We start from the raw sequence: 21,412 nt of genomic DNA, 5'->3' as shown, positions 1-21,412 counted from the left end.
CTTTTACACCCCCCCCCCTCCGTAGTATGGCTGAATACTGATGGAATACCAGTGTTAGTTTCTGTCATTGATAAATTTGAATGATTTCTACACACTCTTCCTCTGTGGTCACACATTGTGCATCTTTCCACCAACCTCTTTGCTGAATACAGAAAACTCAGACTTCGGCTTAAATGATGGAACTTTGTGGTTCACATGTGTCCAGACTGTACTCTAATGGAACTTGTAGAACGTAGTTCCCGTTTCAGTTTACCCTGGGTTGAGTAAAAGGTGTAGTAGGGTTCCTAATTTCAGACTCGCTTGTTTCCCTCCAAAGAATTCCAAAAAAAATCTGGTCTTCTCAAAATACAGTATTTATTTAAAACAAAGTAAAATGTTTCCTCTGGATTGTGTTCTTTTCAATAACAAAAGACCCAAATGAAAAAACAGAATCATTCTGATGACCACATTGTGTAGTCCTTGCGGAGCTGTTGCAGAGCTTTTGTGGTGAAAAAAACGCATGGGCTCCCAGTCATGACAAAGCATCACTGTCACCACCTCTGCTCTTACATGCAAAGGTGAAAATGGCTGACATCACTTTTGACTGCTGTATGATCAACCATTTAGTGCAATATGCAAAGCAATCAATCAAATTCAATCAATCAATCAATCAATCAAATTTTATTTGTATAGCATATTTTACAGCAGTTGTTACAATGTGCTTTACAGACAACCCTGTCCTAAACCCCCAAGCCTAAGGCAACAGTGGCAAGGAAACACTCCCTGTGGCAGATGGGAAAAAACCTAGGAAGGAACCAGGCTCAAGGGGGAAACCCATCCCCCATCAATTTCACCAAATATAAACAAAACATCCAAATCCACACAAATTTCTTGCACAGTAATGTGCACATTATTGCAACATATAACAATTATCATCAAACATTTCATGATCAATATATACAATAGTAATTAATTAATTCATAGGCACATACCAGCTAAAATAATGTACATGATCTTTTGGACTTTAATGTGTCCACCAATGCGAACAGTACAGTGTATTTGAGAGAAAACAAAGAATCAGGACAGCATTAACATTCAATGTTTAGTCAGATGAACCCTTAATCCAATGACTATTGTCAGAAAATCCCCAGGTTAGCAACCACCTGATAAGCCCCCATTTTAACTGCTGCAGTAAGTGACTGTAACTACTGATATGCAGTGAGTGTTCCAGCGCAAAATGGCTGCTGTGCACCACGCTGGTGGGGGCTACACAGGAGAGGTAACCCCCTTCACTGTAAAGCCTTCTGAGATAATGAGTTAAAGGTGCTATCAAATGCAATGCATAACAACCATCGACATTGTTCTGGGGGCTGTTTAAGTTTTGAGGGCTTCCAGCCAAAATGGGTGGCCACACCATTTGTTGGGTCGACCACTGGGAACTGATTTTTTATAATGAAATAAGCGTATATTAGTTCAGCTTCTAAAAAACAACAACATTTCAAATAATTTCTAAACAGTTCTTAAGGGACACCAGACTATCACCAGCTGTAGATGATCATAATAAAAAGGTGAAAATATTTGTGTGCGCGTGTGTGTTCATGTGTGTGTGTCTGTTTGTATTGTGTGTGCGTGTGTGTGTATTGTACGTGTGTGCGTGTATTGTACGTGCGTGTGTGTATTGTACATGCATGTGTGTGTGTGAGTGTGTGTGTGTGTGTGTGTGTGTGTATTGTATGTGTGTGCGTGTATTGTACGTGTGTGTGTGTGTGTGTGTGTGTGTGGGATCCTCTTGCTGTAGCTCTCCTCCAGCTCCTCTCCTGTAAAGACAGCAGTACAGGGTGATTAAACTCTGCTCTGGATCCAGGCTCTAGTACAGAGCTACAGGCCTGCAGGGTGGACCTGGCGAAGCTGCATAGCCTGCTCTGGTCAATATCCACTTCCATCACACTCTGAAACGGCGACCTCTCATTGGATAGCACTTTACATCTGTGCTCATTCACACAGCCTTGTCTGTTACTAGCCTGCTGACTGCTGGCTAAAGAAGTTATTAGCCGTAGCTACATATCAACTCAATGTACACAATGCATTCAAAGCAATATATAGTGTCAATATATATTGTAGGGGGTTCCCTGGTGTCCTGGCTAAATTCCAAACCTGGCTCTCTAAAACTTGCCACCTAATCATCCCTTGATTTAACAGGCTAAAAAAAAGGTTCTCTCCCTCTCCACCTTAGCTAATGTGTGGTAAGCGTTCTGGTGGAAAATGGGTGCTGTGCATCACCCAGGTGGGTGCAACACATTGGTGGAGGTGAGATCCCACTCATCACTGTAAACAGCACTTTGAGCGTTTGGAACAAGCGGCCAAAACCAGACTTCGTTTTTGAAGCTCATTTCCTGGTGTTGTAGTTCCTGGTTGCTCACTAGCGCCACTACGGATGGCTCCAGTATAGGTGTTTTCATATCCGGTTTCCATGTAAGTCTACGGTGCAAATGCGATCAAAATACAAAGTCAATAATTTTTTCTCACAAGAACAAATAGTCATAATAGGTGTATTTTATTCGTCTCATGACTGTCCATGGGTCGATTTCATGATTTATTGCGTCATTTGGGCACGGTGCCAATATTTGTTCTGGACCAATGAGGTACAGCTTGCGTCACTTCCGGATTACTGCGGAAGACTGAGCTACAGTAGGGGCTACAATCTGTGGTTACTGGGGTGGGAGGTGGCGTCTCTTGGCCTTGACATTGCGGCTCCGACCACGGTCCACCTGTGCGAAGTCAGAAAATGCAGGCATCCCATTTTGTAGTGGTTTCATTATAGCGTGTGCTATTTACAACTGCACTAGACGACCATAAAATAATCCTCCTCTGAAGTTTTGCGGTAGCCGAGTCATTTTTACAATTTCCTTTAGCCCACTTAACCAAATAATTAGGTGGCAGAAAGCGTAATCAGCGAACGCTTATTTGCTATATGTGGTAGTCCAGTAGCCTATGCTAAAACAGTTCGCAACTTCGGCTACCAAGCCATTTGACTAGCTAGCTAACCCTAACCGGCAAATATTCCATCTGTCAAACGTGTTTGACGGCTTGTCAGTCATGTACATTCCGTAAATGTCTACCTGGGCTATGCTGCACGAATGTGACAAAGCTAGAAGCTAGCGAGAAAATAATAATTAGAATTTCAATGTACATTATTTTTGTCTATGCAACAGGTGGAAAACTTGCTCTTCAAAGTGCGTTGTCATATTTACACGCCTGTAAATCAGTTATTAAAATACTTGGTAGATTTGTTAATCACCGCTGACAGTGTCAATTTTTATTCGGTAAAAAGTGACTTGCGAACGATCGGTCAGCTAGCGTCACCCAGCAAGTAAACACCACAAACTGCGATGGAGTAGTAGTAGTTAATGGCTCATTAACTGACTGTGGCGAAAACCTACGACGATAACTTGCTTGGTTAACAGCAGGTCTACCAGACAGTTATATGAAAATTAGCCGAGTCAAATCACCAGTAGTCTACACATCTCTGATTGACTGACCATCAGTGCAGTCGATGTTCTTCCCCTGTAGTTCATATTGCTAATGCGTGAGCTAACCACGGATAGCTTACCTAGCTCACTGGCAAGCTGATATATGCTAGCTAAGCATATTCGTTTTGCCGAGAAAGATTAATTGAAGCTAACTGAACATAATTGTATTATTAATGTCATACATATAACATGATTACATGACACAGTACAGTCACGGATGGAAATTAAACTCCGTAAACATTTGATCATATATTTTAAAACATAACGGCAGACAGTCAGCTAGCCTCAAGTTCGTTCTGCAATCGTTCGTTCAGGTTGATGGGCTTTTCCGCACCGGACTGTCAATCACACTGTAAAAATCACAGAGCCGCTTAACTCTATGGTTTTGGCTCCAAATCGAGAACATGGCCGCGCCCGGCATTGAGCTTCAAAACGTGTTTTACAGACCCACGGAGAGGCAATGGGTGACGTCACAGTAGCTTTGTCCATATTTTTTTACAGTCTCTGGTTTGGAATGGTGCTATATAAATGGAATGATTCATTCATTCATTCATTCGTTCAACATCAACAAAAATCCAAACTTACGCAATATGGATAGAATACAATATATTGAGGTTTTATCATCTAAAAAGTTAGCTATAATGTAACCGTGGTAACTGGAGTATGGAGACTGAGACACATTAATACAGTGGAGTAACTAACAGTGTGTTCAGAAGAGTGATGAATTTGTGTAACTGAGGGGATCAATACAGAGTAGGTCTACAGTAAAGGGACTTACTGTGCATTACGCAGTCTTTACTGAGATCTCAGGCTTTTACTGCAGGCCGGTCAGAGCCCTCAGAACCTGTGTCAAAGGCTGCAACGAGAAGCTCAGTCAGAACCCCAGTTCAGCAGAGCTCAGTGTAGCTCATATCAAACTCTCAGACTCATATCACACACTCAGGCTCATATCACACATTCAGTCTCATATCACACACTCAGACTCATATCACACACTCAGACTCATATCACACACTCAGCTCATATCACACACTCATCTCATATCACACACTCAACTCATATCACACACCCATCTCATATCACACACTCAGTCTCATATCACACACTCAGACTCATATCACACACTCAGATAAATAAAATTATCATGTTCACATTGTGTTTATTGGGTTATATTGCACATATCTAATTGCATAAAAGGAAGTGAATTATATTTAACTGATCAAATTAAAGACTGAGGTAAATCAATAGACTGTAATTGCTGAAAGTGTGGCCACCTGAACACTGAAACTAACCATCTGGAAGATACTGGAGAATTCAAAGACAAACCAAATGAGAAGATGCCAAACTTGTAATGTGTTTAAGAAAAAATGCAAAAATTTAAATGTTAATCACCTATAGATTAACCTCATTCTTTCATGTTTTTATGTAATTGTTTGCAATATAGCATAATACAAACATGGGAATTCTATTCTGCAGAGGGTGAACAATTCCTCTAAAAAGTAGCTAATTAAGGAAAATTAACAGCTAGTTAAAATTCTGGGATTACAATTGTGGTTGGAACGAAAACCAACATAAGTGTTGTTATAAGACACTCCATGCCAGCCTATGCTGCGGCTTTGGGTCTAAAACTCTCCCTAGCACCTCCCTTGGCCTCAACTGTATGTAAAAGTTGTGTAAGTTGCTCTGGATAAGTCTGCTAAATGCCTGTAATGGAATGTAATGAAGAAGCAAGACAGGCACAAGACATTTCCAAATGTAAATTTTATTCCAGAAAATCTTAACACCTTCATACATGTATGCATATGTATCAGCACAACAGAAAACCGAAATAAAATTACATCATAAAAAGCTATGTTTACAATATCAACAGCAGAAGTCCTGCTACTGTTTGTTTGCGTTCCCACTCTTAATTGTAGTTGAATGATGAAAGTAAGCAGCTGCTCCCCCGTACTGCACACTAAAAAAGCCAATGTTACATAATCAGCAGCAGTGCTAAATCAACCCCAGCAGTGTTAAATCAACCCCAGCAGTGCTAAATCAACCCCAGCAGTGCTAAATCAACCCCAGCAGTGCTAAATCAACCCCAGCAGTGTTAAATCAACCCCAGCAGTGCTAAATCAACCCCAGCAGTGCTAAATCAACCCCAGCAGTGTTAAATCAACCCCAGCAGTGTTAAATCAACTCCAGCAGTGCTAAATCAACCCCAGCAGTGCTAAATCAACTACAATAGAGGCAACATCATACAGAAGGGGGCATTATTTACAGTGTTCTTTTACAACCCAATGTACACAATGCATTCAAAGCGATATATAGTGTCAATATATAGTGTAGGGGGTTCCCCGGTGTCCTGGCTAAATTCCAAACCTGGCTCTCTAAAACTTGCCACCTAATCATCCCTTGATTTAATAGGCTAAAAAAAAAGTTCTCTCCCTCTCCACCTTAGCTAATGTGTGGTAAGCATTCTGGTGGAAAATGGGTGCCGTGCATCACCCAGGTGGGTGCAACACATTGGTGGAGGTGAGTTCCCACTCACCACTGTAAACAGCACTTTGAGCGTTCGGAATGGTGCTATATAAATGGAATGATTCATTCATTCAACATAAGATAAATCCAAACTTATGCCATATGAATAGAATCAAATATATTGAGGCTTTATCGTCTAAAAAATTAGCTATAATGTAACCGTGGTAACTGGAGTGTGGAGACTGAAACACATTGATACAGTGGAGTAACTAACTGTGTGTTCAGAAGAGTGATGAATTTCTGTAACTGAGGGGATCTATACAGAGTAGGTCTACAGTAAAGGGACTTACTGTGCATTATGTAGTCTTTACTGAGATCTCAGGCTTTTACTGCAGGCTGGCCGGAGCTCTCAGAACCCGTGACAGAGGCTGCAACGAGAAGCTCAGTCAGAACCCCAGTTCAGCAGAGCTCAGTGTAGCTCATATCACACACTCAGACTCATATCACACACTCAGACTCATATCACACACTCAGCTCATATCACACACTCAGGCACATATAACAGTAACTTCAGTAACATCAATTTCAGCCAATTAAAAACTATTTAAGAATGACAGAACTGATTAAAATATAGATAGTCAGTCAGTCAAACACACACACACACACAATGGACAACACTGCAACCCTGGAGACATGTAAACAGGAGCAATTACAGTCTAAAACCTGGGCATTATTTGTACTTGATTATAATGACATTCATAAGCATTGAGTAAAGGAGTAAATATACTCACTGTTAGTCGTCTTGTAGCCTGGAACAGAAACACACAAAGTTAGAATCATACACACAGCATGTCTGATTGTTACTGTGAAACTATTAAACTCTGTGAAATGTTTTAGTGTGCCAGCTTTATGATGTTACTGTGCTGGTGTCTGTCAGAGTTAAGGTGTGTCAGTGGGTCTGTGTCTGTTACTCAGTCTCACTGTGTCAGTATCTCTGCGTGTCAGTGACTCTCACCTGAGCTTCTCTTCTTCCAAATGACCACACCCCCGATGATGGCGAGGATGAGGATGAGAGCGCCCAGCACACAGGCGATGATGATGCCCATGGGGGGGCTGCCTTCAGGATTGAAGCAGAGTGGTACAGTCAGTGGGAATCACATTAAACACACACACACACACACACGTGTACACACACACACACACACACACACACACACACATGTACACACACACACACACACACACACACACACCGACACACCACAACACCACACACACACAGGTCACACACACACACACACACACACACACCACACACTGCACACACACACACGACACACACACACACACACACACACACAGACACACACACACACCACACACACAAACACACACCACACACACCACACACGTGTACACAAACACCACACACACACACCACACACACACACACACACACACCACACACAACACACACACACACACACACCACACACACGTACACACGTACACACGTACACACACACCACACACCACACACCACACACCATACACACACACACACACACACACCACACACAAACCACACACACACACACCACACACAAACAACAGACAAACACACACACACACACCACACACATGTACACACACACCACACACGTGTACACACACACACCACACACACACGTGTACACACACACCACACGTGTACACACACACCACACACATGTAAACACACACACCACACACGTGTACACACACACCACACACACACACATACACATGTGTACGCACACATGCACGTACACACACACACGCGCACACAAATACACACACACACACACAAACACAGACACACACACACACACAAACACAGACACAAAAACATGCATGTACATATATACACACACACATGTACGCACACACTCACGTACAAAGTTAATACAGTATATAGCTTTTTTGATATCTTCATTTGACTCATGTCTAAATCATCCCCATGCCTCACTAGTTGATTTAAATGCATTCAGTGGATCAGTGGCTAGTGTAGAAAGAGCCAGAGGTTCTACTACTGAGCAGTGCAGTGTGTTTGGGGTAAACCACTCTCTGTGTTCATCCTGTTCGTCATCTCTCTCTCTCTCTACCACAAAGGAAATTTACAGATCCAAACGCAGCCCCAAACAGTGATATCACAGGTGTTACACCTCCTCGTTTACCTCCTGGGCGACATAGCTCAGGTGGTAAGACCGATTGTCTGGCAGTCAGAGGGTTGCCGGTTCAAACCCTGCCCTGGGCGTGTCGAAGTGTCCTTGAGCAAGACACCTAACCCCTAACTGCTCTGGCGAATGAGAGGCATCAATTGTAAAGCGCTTTGGATAAAAGCGCTATATAAATGCAGTCCATTTACTGTTGAGAATGGATTGAGAACATTTAGTGTCTTTAAGAACAAAAAGGCATCATCATTTGTCATCATGTCTCTCTCTCTCTTTCCCTCCCTCTCTCTCACTCACTCTTGATATCTCTCTTTCTCTAACTCTCTCTCTCACTCACTCTTGATATCGCTGTTCCTCTTGATGTTCTCCTCTTTGACAGACAGAACGATGTCCTGTTCCAGGCTCTTGTGCTGTACAGTACAGGTGTACTCTTGGCTCTTCCAGTCCTCAGGCTTCACTGACAGGTGAGATCTGGTCTGGAATGTTCCGTCCCCGTTGGGCACCGTCTCCCCCAGCTCTACGTCCTCATACAGGTCCTCTCCGTTTCTCTGCCAGGTTACCATGAAGCCACGGGGGTAGAATCCGGTCACATGACAGGTAAGACCAGGAGAGGGGGAGTCCTTCTGCAGCAGAGAGACCTTAGGAGCAACTGAGAGAGAGGGAGTGGGAGAGAGAGAGAGAGAGAGAGAGAGAGGGGAGGACAGGGAAAGGGAGAGAGAGGGAGGGGGCGAGGGTAGGAGAAAGGGAGGGGAGAAAGAGGGACAGGGACAAAGAGAGGAATGAAATGTTTGATGCAGTTTGAATGATTATTTATTTAACTAAACGTCATCTCTTCCTATGCTAAAAAAACACGTTATTACACAAAGAACCAAAAACCGGTCTAGATGGAGATCAATAAACATTTTAATTCATGTAGCCCATTACGTGTGGAAACAATGCATATTTTCAGTATTTTAGTTGTAATTAATTAAACTGTTTTAGTAGTTTCATTAACTAAGAATTGTAGGTTATGTTTAGTTTAAAGCAGGGCTCTGTTAGACTATTGTTTTTGTTCTTTTTGGTCAGAATCCTTGGACTGTTATTGTTTCTTATGTAAAAGTATTTGTTTTGTAAAAATGAATATTTATTTGCATCTTTTAACTTGTGTTTGACTTGCAATATGTTATATGCCTCATTGTAAAACGAGTCAATGTTTCAGGACTTAATGTGTTCAGTACATTACTACAGCTGTTAGACTGTTTGCACAGACTGTGCTTTTATATTACTGTTTCTAGACAGATGTTAATTTACTTTCCCAAAGAAAATGATTTTGAACCTTAAAGAGCACATGTAACAGATATGATTTGCTTTACCCAGCCGGTTGAAGTAAAGCTGTACCATGTGACCTGTGTGCAGAGAATGCGTTCCTGCTGCCACTGAGCCTCCCAGGCTAGAGCTGCATAAGAGTTTAACATGATGGGAGAGCAGCAGAGTTGTGCTCTCAGTGCTGCTGTACCTGTCCTCTCCAGAGCGCTCCTCCCGTAGCTCACATACTTCTTCAGCCCGTCAACGCACTCCTGGGTCAGGCAGTACTTCCAGTGCTCAAGCCGAGCTGGGTCATTATTCTTTTTTTGTGCAATGCTAAATCCCGACTGCGCCAATGCAACGCAACGCTGGTTTTCCATGTCATAAGTAATGAAGTCTTCCCCGTCGTACCCATACTGACTGAACCCTCCTGTGGCCCCGGTCTCATCATCCCACTCACAGCCGAACATCCACTGGAAAGTGTGCACACCTGGAGAGAGAAAACACACACTGTCAATATGCGCAACTAATGCACACACCCACACACACACACACACGTACACACTGTCACTGCATACATCTAACACACACACACACACACACGTACACGCTGTCACTCCACACACAAACACACACACACACACTGTCACTGCACACATCTAATACACACCCACACACACATCACACACAGCAGTCTGATTCCCTCTACAAACTGATCATACAATTATAAATGATTGTAGAGAGGGAGAAAGACAGAGAGAGAGAGAGTGAGGAAGAGAGAGAGAGGGAGGGATGGGTGTGCAGGCAGGAGTTAATCTCCTCAATAAATTCTCTACAGAATGTGCTGTTCTAGCAACATGTATCCAGGTGTGTGTGTGTGTGTGTGTGTGAGTTCCAAGGGGCCCAAACTGAACTTCATGGAGAAAGCTAATGCAGCTTATCAGTCTGTCCCAACAATATTCAGTTCTCTCTCTTTCTTCTGAACCACAGTAAAGATAAAGATGCCCCCTCCTTCCACCTTACACTTGTGACTGTAATAGAATCACCATCATCAATCAATCAGTCGGACTGAATGTCAATCACTGTAGAACAACAAAAGTAAAAGTAGTTTGATTAAATGATAACAGGGAAAGTAAGCAAAGCAATTCTGCTGTTGTTTTTGAAATTCTCAGACTATTATTTGCAGATTCAATCTATCTAAGAAAAGTTCATTAAAGCAGAACTGAATATTCCTAAGAGCAGATTTGTGGTTTGTGTAAAGACCACCAGTATCTGATCCTCACAACATTAATCACAAACTGGATTCTGCTGCAACAGAACAGTGCAACTCATATCTCACTACAGCTGCTGGGAACCAATGAGCCGCCTTAAACATTCTGCCAAAAGCACAACACGCCCCTCTCTCCCACAGACACGCTCCTCTCTCCCCAAGACACGCTCCTCTCTCCATAGGACACCCCCCTCTCTCCCCAGAACATGCCCCTCTTTCTCCAGGACACGCTCCTCTCTCCCCAGGACACGCTTCTCTCTCCATGGGACATGACCCTTTCTCCCCAGGGTACGACCCTCTCTCCCCAGAACATGCCCCTCTCACCCCGGGACATGCCCCTCACTCCCCGAGTGCTAATCTTCCTGCTCTCTCTGAATCAGCTGGGGCCATCCGTCTACGAAGTGATTCTGCCAGCGTGGTTTTAAACTCTGTCACTTTGACAGATTCCCCGTCTTCTGTGTTCAGGTGCTTATGTAGGAGAGTGCTGGTTACAGGGCAGACCATGGATATGCAGCTGCGGCGATTTATTTAAGCACTCTCCATTTAGCAACAACCGGATGCACAGGATCTCCTAGAAAACACAACGCTATCACCTGCTAGAGTGCATGGGAAGCGTAGTCAGTAATTACCAACGGATCGTGTTTGCACATGAATTTACAGATCTTGAGGAAATTGCCCGTATTATGTGCATCATCGCTCTCCCGATGTCCACGAAGTGCAATGTTCTGTCTAGCACAAAGCGTTACGATATCGAGCACCACTTTAATATGGTCTCGCTTTCTTTCGATCAGTCTAGAGTTCATTGCCTCTGGATTTAATTGATGCACCACGGTACCATGGTCTGACTGGGATTGACAGAACCCGTCGTATTTACAATGGGCGCTAGCGTGGGTTTTACTGCTCTGGTGCCTGCGGCATGCCTGCTGAATGTGCTTCCATATGGCATCAATTTAATGCCAATAATCAGCGCGAGCAGATATTCACTGCGCGAGTAAAACAAGCAGCCGCGTGCGCAGATATTCACTGCGCGAGTAAAACAAGCAGCCGCGTGCGCAGATATTCACTGCGCGAGTAAAACAAGCAGCCGCGTGCGCAGATATTCACTGCGCGAGTAAAACAAGCAGCCACGCGCAGATATTCACTGCGCGAGTAAAACAAGCAGCCACGCGCAGATATTCACTGCGCAAGTAAAACAAGCAGCCACGTGCGCAGATATTCACAGCGCGAGTAAAACAAGCAGCCACGTGCTCAGATATTCACCGCGCGAGTAAAACAAGCAGCCACGCGCAGATATTCACAGCGCGAGTAAAACAAGCAGCCGCATGCTCAGATATTCACTGCGCGAGCACAAAACCACTTTCGCCCGCGCAAATTTCAACACCGAGAGTAAAACAATGAGCCGCACGCGAGCTGGTTCTACTCGCTCGCAAAATATTTCTCCTCGCTCGCGAAGAGCCACTTTCTCCTCGCGCAGAGCAGAATTGATTTTTGTCAGTGTGGGGGCGGGGATGGGGTGGAGACTTATGCTAATGTATTCACTAGTATGATTACTAGTGTGTGAATGGTACCGACCCACTAAATACCCACAGAGGGCCTGTAGACTGAGGGGCCCCTCAGGCTCAGCTGGGGCCAGCAGCACTGGAAGGTGGAGGAGGGTTAGTGGAGGTGCCCGGTGTGCTGGGGTTTGGGGGTTCAGCTGGTTTAGCCACGGTGGTGTCGGCACTCCCCTGACCCAGCTAACCAATCACAGGCCTCCCTCCAGCTGCATGGAAGCCATGCCAGGCTGACGTAAAGTGGAGCCGACCAATGGGATTGGAGCTCAGAGGCCGGGTGAGGATCCAGTCTGAAAGCTCGGTGGATAGAGCCTTGGCTCGGTGAGCCCGGTCCAAACCCGGTTTCACACGGCGCTGGTGCTGATGTAACATGTCTCTGTGGAACCGGCTGATGAGTCATAGGGGGGTGGAGCCTGCGCAGGGGCATCGCCCTTCCAATCAGCTGGCACTCTGGGTAAAGGGGTGGAGTTACCCTGTAAAGCAGCAGGGCTTTGAGCTTAGCTGTCTGAAAGGGGGCAGCCTTAAGCCAGGAGATGCTTTCCAAGGAGCTGCACTGGAGGTGAAGTGGGGGCCGTTGCCGGTAGCGACAGCCTGAGAACCCCCCCCCAGGGGAAGAGTTTGAGCAGGATGTTCCTCATGGTTCTGGAGGAGACTGAACCCACAGGGAGAGCATCTGGCCCCTTGGAACACTGATCCCCAGGTGCACTAAGACTGGCTGACAGTGGGGGGTCACCATGGAGCTCACTACAGATGTCCCCTTGGTAACGCTGCCTAGGGGGGGTCGGCCAGTGAAGAGGGGTGGGGGCAGCGGGGGGGCGAGGGCAGTTTTACCGCTGCAGAGTCACATCCCAGCTCCCCAGGGTGCGGACGCTCCACACTCAGCCCCAGCGGCTCTGTATGAACACAGCCACGCCCAGGTGACCTGCGCGCTGGGAACAGCTGCACACAAACCCACAGCAGCGCAGCTGTCCGTCAGCCAGGAAGCCCCGCCCACGCGCGGGCCCACTGCACCTTTAACAGCCTCCACCAGTGAGGTCAGCGCTCAGAGCTGCGAGGAGACGTCCTACCCACAATCCCCCTGGAGCTGCTGAAAGCACTCCATCAGCTGGAGAGGGGGTGGACCTGGGGAGAGGGGGTGGGGATAGGGACAGGGGATGGAGCTAGGGGGCATGTAGCAGGTGAATAAAGTTCTAAGGCAGAGGGGCTTAGCAAGTGAATGAAACCACCCTCATGGAGATGGAATATACTGCAATTTATTCCAAGCATGGAAATATGAGTAATATATTCACAGCTGCACAGTAAAATACTGCAGGTTCTTTAATTGAAACTGTGGTGAAGGTACAGGTAGAGCTACAGATATAGAAGCCCCCCTCACACACAGAGACACAAGAGCGCCTCCAGCTCCCTAAACCAGCGCCTCTGCTCTGCAGGGGGTAACACCTAGGGGTGCAAACGGGACAAAGCGACACCGACGGCCATGACGGGGGCGTGACACGCCCCGCCCAAAGTGGGGCTGGGGAGGCTGAAGTGGGCCGGGTATTGGGGTGGGGGGGTGGGTGGTCAGTTTGGCATTTCAGTGCCCACACTGCTTCAGCCCAGGCTGGGGTCCAAACCCAGAGAGAGTCCCTCTCCAGCGGCTGCTGGGGTCCAAACCCAGAGTGTCCCTCTCCAGCAGCTGCGGTGGAGGAACAGGGTGGGAGGGGTTGGGGGCAGGTGAGCTGTCCTTCCCAAAAAGTAACAGGAAGTCCGCTGTGCTGCAGCTGAGGGCTCGGGGAGGTGGTGAAAGGCGGCCATATTGGACTGGAGCCAGTACCCCGAGCAGACAAACAGGAGCGAGCAAACCCAACTCTGGGTGCTGCTGAGACACACTGTCCATCATTAAGGGGGGGGCTGTGGTGTGTGAGGGCCTGTGTTCATTATGGGGGCGGGGCACATGTACAATGATGTCATCTGAGCAAACAGATGGAAATGCTGATGAGGACAGAGGACTCCATCTTGTGAAAACAGAGCTCAGAATGAACAGGCCTGCATGCGTGGGAAAGCCTGTGAGGATCCTGCAGTCAGGGTGGAGAGGCACCTGTCACAGGTGAGGTTAGGAGTAACAGAGGAGCTGCAGAAGGAGGTTGTGAGCTCTTCAGCTGAAGGGATGATTGTAGAAGATAACAGCCTTGCTCACGGCACAAAGAGCGACACAGGTACATACAGCCCCCTGATGTTTTTCTCAGCGATAGAGAGCATTAAAATCCACAGAGGAAGATTTGATTGGCTCAGTTATATCAGCATTCAGCAGGAGTCAGGAGTTCCAATGTGACCTCAGCAGGGGGAGGGCAATATGGTTCAGTGATTGGACGACAGGGACTGTGGAATACGGCTCAGTAGATGGAGGCTGTGGAAAACAGCTCAGTGATTGGATGAAAGAGACTATGGTCGGGGCCAGCAGGGCTGGCTGGGCAAAGGCAGCCAGAGACTCTGACCAAAGCTGCAGGCTTCTGTAGAGAAATGGCTGCAGAGTCTCCAGCCCACAGGAGCACCAGCTCTCCAGCCACGGGCAGCTTTAAGCCTGCAGATCCAGCAGCAGCCTCTCACACACTTATCAATTCAGCATCATGTGTGACTTCATCCCAAAGCTCTCTGAATGCTTACAGGAGCCACATAATTATGAACCAACTCAACCTGAAGATCAGCTTCGGGAGCAACACACAGAAAAGACCTTATGAAAGCTGAGTGAGTGCATACGTGCGTGTGTGCCTCTGTGCTCACAGAATGAAAGTGAAACTTGAAAAATTCAGCTGACTCAATCTACAAAACAAATCTTCTATTCAAGGAAATGTACTTCAGTCTCTAATCCTAATTACAAAATGACCTGCACTGCCACAGAACATGGAATTTGCCCCACTAAAGTTTCCAGAAGGTTTTTCCAAACATTTCAGCACAATCACAGCAGATAGTGGCTTTGTGCATGAAGTCCAAACGCCTAAACTCCCCTAATGACCAGAAGTCAGCTGTAAAGACAGCAGATTAGATCAGAACACAGCCCTGATTGCAGAAAAGAGATCAAAACATTTGCCCCATGTGTTCTTCATATGCACATCTTAAATCCCACTGCACTGGGAATAAGACCTAACAATTGTTTTATAGACAAATGGAAATCAATTTTTAATATTTATGCTTGAATAGATAATGATCAGAAATCTATACTTAGTTGAACTCCCACCTTTTCACATTCTAGGCACATATTAATTTAGTTCAACATGTAAATAATAAACAGCCATCACTTGTCACATCTTGATGACATAAACCCACATCAATCCCATATGTGCCAGATGTGAACACCCTTCCTTGGTCATATTTTGGACATGTCCCAAACAGACGGGCCATTTTGGAAATTGATGTTTACACCAGGGCACCTCCCCTTTATCAGCCATTTTGAGTGCAACTGACAGGAAAACTACCTCACTGTAACAAAATTGTTTGTATATAAAGAACAATCCTTGAATGTACAGGACATGTAAGGAAAATACAATTTATACTGTTAGAAAATACTGATTTACAGTGGGCAGCTCAGCATGTAGCACCTGAAAGCCTGGTTGTCTGACATCTAAATGCTTTAAAAAGAATAAAATGTCTGGAATATCTATAGGCAATATGAAATGTTTATCATAATGTGTGTATCTTTCTGCACTAAATCACAGGAATATTATATGGGAACAAACAGCTGAAACTGTGGGTAAGAGCCCAGGCTCCTGTGCAATAGCACCAACCATAGAGACTGAAAAAAAATTAAAAAATGATAGGAGATCTGAAGAGGCTCTTTCCACTCTTATAGATATTCAGTAGATAATCATCATGGTTCCTCTTAAGCATTCCAGGCAGCTGTTTTGTTGTTATAACTAACATCGGCTGACTGAGCGAGATCTGTACAAAAAATACATGTATTAACATAAACAGTTAATGTAAAGCTTTTGAACTCCACTACCTCCCCCCATTCATCAAACGCTGACTTCAGTCCTGAGGTCCTGAGTAAAGCTCACGGTGCTGAATAGTGTGACTCCCTGCGGATGCTGCTTACCTCCTGATTGGTTGAAGCTCTCCATGAGAATTCCCACATTGGCTTTGAAACTTGGGATGTGACCCTTAAGAACGTCGGTCTGTTGCTTCAGGTATTCCGGCCCCAGGTTCTCCTCCATCCACTTCTGTCTGTATTGAAAGCTGCTGGTCCTGCTGTCGAAGTACCCGACTGGCTCATCGTCCACAATGTTCACAGCAACAAACTGAGGAAACTCACTCAGCCCTGTACTGGCAGTGTAAAAGGCCTTCCAGGAGTGCGTCACTACAATTACAATTACAGCAAAAAGAGACACATCATCTTAATACACTTATCAGACTCTTAATACAAATTTCAATAAAACGCATGGATAAAAAGTCAGCTGTTGTTTTTCACCAGTGACGTGACAACCCCTTTAGAGGTCTGACAAACACAGAAAAAGTAAGGAATAGGCCAACATATAAATGGCCACATATACCCAACAAATGTTATATTTCACAGCTTGTCAAATTGCCTTTCAGGGAATGGACAGCTGTTTGATCAAAAGCACTTTGCACACTGTCTACGTCTTTACATAAGCCTGAAATGTCAAATATTCCAACTATGATGCAAGTCACATGACCACATTATTCAGGTAACCATAACCTGGACATGTCAGGACTCTGATTACAATGTATATGGGAATATTTACAGCTGCTGTATTCCAAGGGACTTGTACACACTATATTCAGAATATGACCACAACCAGGATAAGGACCATTTTTTGGACTACTCTGTGCATGTCAATACAAAACTAATGGAGGGTAGGAAAACCAAACTAAATATCAACACATCAAAAGAGGGAGCTTATAGACAAAAACGTTACTTATTTTAAATGTAATGCTAATGAGGCACTCCGGCTTGCTTGTATCTGCTCTGAATACAGCGAAGCCAAACCTCTACGTTTATTATATGTTTAATTATACTTAACTTACCCGCAAATGCACCGCGAAGGCCACAGAACATTATGGAAAGAACGAGGCCCCTCATTTCGAGAAATACGCAGAAATAATCGAACGAAAAACACACCAAATTCACTGACCAATGTCTTAGCTAAAATGTCGAGCCAGTCCGTGAAATAACTAGAACAGTAAATAAACTGATTGGCCAAAGGAATATCTCTTAGCCAATAGCAATTACGCAGGAACGAAGCATCACTGAACTCTGGGAAAAACCGAGAAAATAGGTTTGCAGCGCCGAAACTGAAAGTATATGTAACCATGAGGTGCAAACTGCTCATTACGCAGCAAATTGAATAGGCAGCCAGCACCCAGTGTTACAGTGATAATAATAATTATAACCAGAGCATGTTCTGTCAGACATTCTTATTTCTGTCGCAAAAAAACAAAAACTAACGTGGGGCGGCTGGATGAATCTGTTCGGGGGTGGCGGAGGGGTGGGTATAGCACATAAATATCTTATCCTCAAAGTGCGTGGAATCCAACCTGTACATCCACAATTGAATTTATTATTTCAGATAAGTTTACTTTGTGTCCTGTAATGGCTGCCGGTGAGAGGGTGGCAACATTACACCATCTAAAAAATACATTGCCATGTAATGAAAACTATAATCTAATGCATTAAATAATACATTTGATATACAGGGACTCTCAAAATATATTTTCTGATGTACATTATCATTGTTTACTTTTTTCTTCTAATTGTTTACTTAATAGCCTAAACTGTGTTACACTGCTTGAGTTGCATTGCTTGAATTTAGCAGATCCTCTTACCCAGAGCAGCATGCATTACAGGAGAAAGAGAAGTTTTCACCTGATTAAAATAAGCAATAATTCTAGACCAAGTTAATAACATTCGCAAACAAGCGAGTGAAGACGCAGCATCAGTAAAGCACAAGCAGAAGTTAACAATGATAACCATGAACCACAGTATACAAAATACATGCAGACTACATCTATAACAAGCTCTAAGAAGATAAACTATGTTGGTGATATTTGGATATATCCCACTGAGATCAAAAGAGCAATAATGGGTAAATTTACAATATATGCCCAGTATATTATTGATAAAATATTTTTAAAAAACGTTCCTCTGTACAAATAACATTATACTGCGCATTCCAAGAAACCTTTTCCTGTTTCTCAATCTAAAACGGAGCAAAGTTAGAAAACATTCAGAAAATTTTCATTTTACCCCTGTTATGTTCCGTGTAAGAACCCACACGCAGACCAGGGAAATCCAAGAAAACGTCGTCTTTAATCAGTCCGAAGTTCGAAGCCAGGTGATCAGAGAGAGGGCGGTGCCGAATCGAGTTTCCAAAAGAATAGTAAAAAGACAGGCAAAAAGTCAAAAACCAGGAGATCAGAAATAGCGAAGGTACAAAGGGGCAGGCAAAAGAGAAGTCAAAGAAAAGCGAAGGTCGAACCAGAAGCAAACAAAACCAAAAGGGGCAGGCAAACTCGAAGTCGGGCAAAGGGGTGTCGCAGGAATCTCAATAAACAAAGGCTTACAAATAATCGGCACAATGAATATGATCAACGTTCTGACACTGAACAGGTGGAAAAGACTGACATTTATACACTGGGGAAGATAACAATCAAGGAGGGGTTAAGTGAGTGAGGGAGGAGTAACAAACAACATCCAGGTGAAGAACATTAGGAAAACTAATTCAATGACAGGGGACTGACAAAACGCGGACTGGAATCACATAGACAAATGATAATAGACGGCCTGGGTGAAGCAGGTAAAACACGTGCAGAGAGAGAGAGGTGCAGTCAGAGCAAGAGACAGGTGCAGGCAATTGCAGAACTCAGCGTTAGAGCAGGCTAGAAAGAAAAGGGGCGGAGCTACAGCGCAGCATGGAAAAGGGGAGACTGGTTAATGTATTAGTATAGTGATCTAAACTATCAAAAACCCAAAACTAGTGTGTGTTAGTCCATTAGTAATATTCACATGTTAGTATATTAGTGAGGTTAGTACTTTACAATCTATAAGTTAGTAGGGATTAGTAGAAATTAGTAAAACTAGAAATCAGCAGGAAGAAAGTAAAGCGAGACTGGAAAGAAGGGGGGAAACCACGAAAACCCGGAACCACCCGAATAGTGAAATCACACAAGTACAGGGGAGTGAAGCAGCTCAGGGAACACAGACACAGAGACAGTACTGGGGAGACAAGTGACCGGGAAATACAGACTACAACAACCCCTTTAAGGTGAAACATCACAAATATGTGATTAGAAAGTTCTTAACTAACATTCTAAAGCTGATGGAACATCACTACTTGTATTTGAAAGCAATGGAGTCTAGAACACTGACTGAGAATTCTTTTTTTTGGGGGGGGGGGGACATTCCAGGAAAACTAATGCTAAATGCTAAAGGGCATTTTTTCAAATATGAATGAAATGAATAGTCAGTGCAATTAATAAGTCAGTGTGATGCTTATATCAGTGTAATGCTGAAAATATTATGAGGACAGCCTTCCATTGTCATAAAAATGACAAATCAAGAAAAATATAGAATTCCCATGTATGGCAACATGTTGAACAAGTGAATGGGGTTTGTCTACAAGACTATTTAATGGTTAAGGACCTGTTAAGAAAGTTTTCCACAATGTGAATACATAGAGAAGTCTGTAAATGGACCACTCTCTATAAGTTGCCAGAATTACCTCTGTGTGTGGTTGAAATACATCCACAACCCATAGCCTGTAGGGTCTCTGTGAACAACAGTAATCAAAGTCAGATTTCAAAGACGGACTATGGTACAATAAATAACTGAGCTGGCGTTTGATGCTGAGTGAGTTTCAGAGTGATCCTCAATGTCGGACACCTTTAATGCGATCGGCTCACTACACCCCCCAAGCTGAAGCTGTATCTCACTGCGTGAGGAGATCAAGCGCCTCAAACGACACGGCGCCCAAACAGCGTCCTGTCAGGGAAGCGTGGCGGGACAGAGGACATCTGAGGATGAGACAAGATCCAAAAGCTGCTTGTGGAAAATAAGGGTGAACACGCACCGATTACCTCACCATGCATCGATTACCTTACAGCGTGCACCAATTACCTTAAAACACACACAGATTACCTTACAACACACAGTGATGACTTAAAACATGCACAGATTGCCTTAACATGCACAATGATTACTTAAAACTCGCACCAATTACCCAAAGCACACTCAGAATACCTTAGAACAGACACAGAGTGAAATGTGAGAACGTTTACCAGAAACAGGATATATACTTAACTTCGTTAAATAAAGGGTTGATTTTGCACCCTGGAAAGCTCAAGCACATAGAGAGGTGACATAAAATGTATAATTTTGGAGTCAGCCCATAACTGGGGAAAGTGAGGGCAAACCTGTGGGCGAAGTGGGGGTGTGATTAGGGTGGCAGAGAGGGGTTAGGGGAATACAGGAGTCTACAGAAGTGATGCTCTATTCCCCAGTGCAAAATAAGAGTGTTTGGTGTGAAAAAGATTGGCACTATAAAAATAGGGTGGTATAGAAAAAGAGAATCGCACTGATATTCAAACATGCACACACAGATAATGAATGCAGGAAATGCCTTCAGAATAATAACGCAATAAAAATATGGGTTCAGGAAAGTACCTGATGTGAATACACACACACCCACAAACACACATGCGCACATACACACACGGTGATGTTACTCAGGTAGACTCCACCCATACCGGTCCTATCGCTTGGAGCGGCCATTTTGTGTCAGCCCTCGAGTGATGAGATGGCAGACACACTGACACAGTTACTGCACCGTACACAAGTACATCTGCTCCTGTTATGTGTCAACCCCTTCTGCTGAGTTCTGACATGTTATCATTTCAGCAGGAATTTTCCATTCCTTAATTATTCTTAAAGTATAGAAATATGATTTTATTTGTGCTCCAAAAATTATATTTCAGTGCAACGTAAGTTCCCTTTCAAACCTGCAAAACTGTCACAATGTTTCTTGCTCACACAACAGAGCTTAAGTTTTTCACATTGATCTGTACTTGGTGTCTGTAGGGTTCGCCACACTCAGCGCCGGAATTTCTCTAAACTCCCAGTTTGTGTTGTTC

At 44.3% G+C, this 21,412-nt stretch overlaps 1 protein-coding gene across 7 annotated transcripts; it reads right to left on the bottom strand.

Moving 5' to 3' along the window:
- Positions 1–335: 335 nt before the first annotated feature.
- Positions 336–17,474, bottom strand: LOC135246306 (major histocompatibility complex class I-related gene protein-like). 7 transcript variants are annotated; one of them, XM_064319805.1, is made up of 8 exons: positions 17,312–17,474; positions 16,362–16,622; positions 9,681–9,959; positions 8,523–8,834; positions 6,988–7,089; positions 6,764–6,781; positions 6,323–6,400; positions 1,671–1,796 (listed from the first exon to the last, which is right to left on the bottom strand). In XM_064319805.1, the coding sequence occupies exons 1-7, from the start codon at positions 17,364–17,366 to the stop codon at positions 6,351–6,353; spliced, it is 1,077 nt and encodes a 358-aa protein (XP_064175875.1). In that variant the 5' UTR covers positions 17,367–17,474; the 3' UTR covers positions 1,671–1,796; positions 6,323–6,350. The 7 variants fall into 7 exon arrangements, with proteins under 7 accessions (XP_064175877.1, XP_064175872.1, XP_064175875.1 ...); XM_064319804.1 differs by lacking the exon at positions 6,323–6,400 and adding an exon at positions 4,288–4,365; XM_064319806.1 differs by lacking the exon at positions 1,671–1,796 and adding an exon at positions 5,253–5,466.
- Positions 17,475–21,412: the final 3,938 nt, after the last annotated feature.

The sequence above is a fragment of the Anguilla rostrata genome, unplaced genomic scaffold (assembly GCF_018555375.3).
Source record: "Anguilla rostrata isolate EN2019 unplaced genomic scaffold, ASM1855537v3 scaf0162, whole genome shotgun sequence".
NCBI lineage: Eukaryota > Metazoa > Chordata > Actinopteri > Anguilliformes > Anguillidae > Anguilla > Anguilla rostrata.
This window is presented reverse-complemented; position numbering and strand designations above follow the sequence as displayed.

Excerpts from the sequence above, each read along its gene's own strand:
- LOC135246306 (XM_064319802.1), bottom strand. The coding sequence starts at position 17,366 with ATGAGGGGCCTCGTTCTTTCCATAATGTTCTGTGGCCTTCGCGGTGCA. Across the intron at positions 16,623-17,311 it reads CCTTCGCGGTGCATTTGCGG|TGACGCACTCCTGGAAGGCC; the intron begins GTAAGTTAAGTA and ends TTGTAATTGTAG. Across the intron at positions 9,960-16,361 it reads GAGCTTCAACCAATCAGGAG|GTGTGCACACTTTCCAGTGG; the intron begins GTAAGCAGCATC and ends TTCTCTCTCCAG.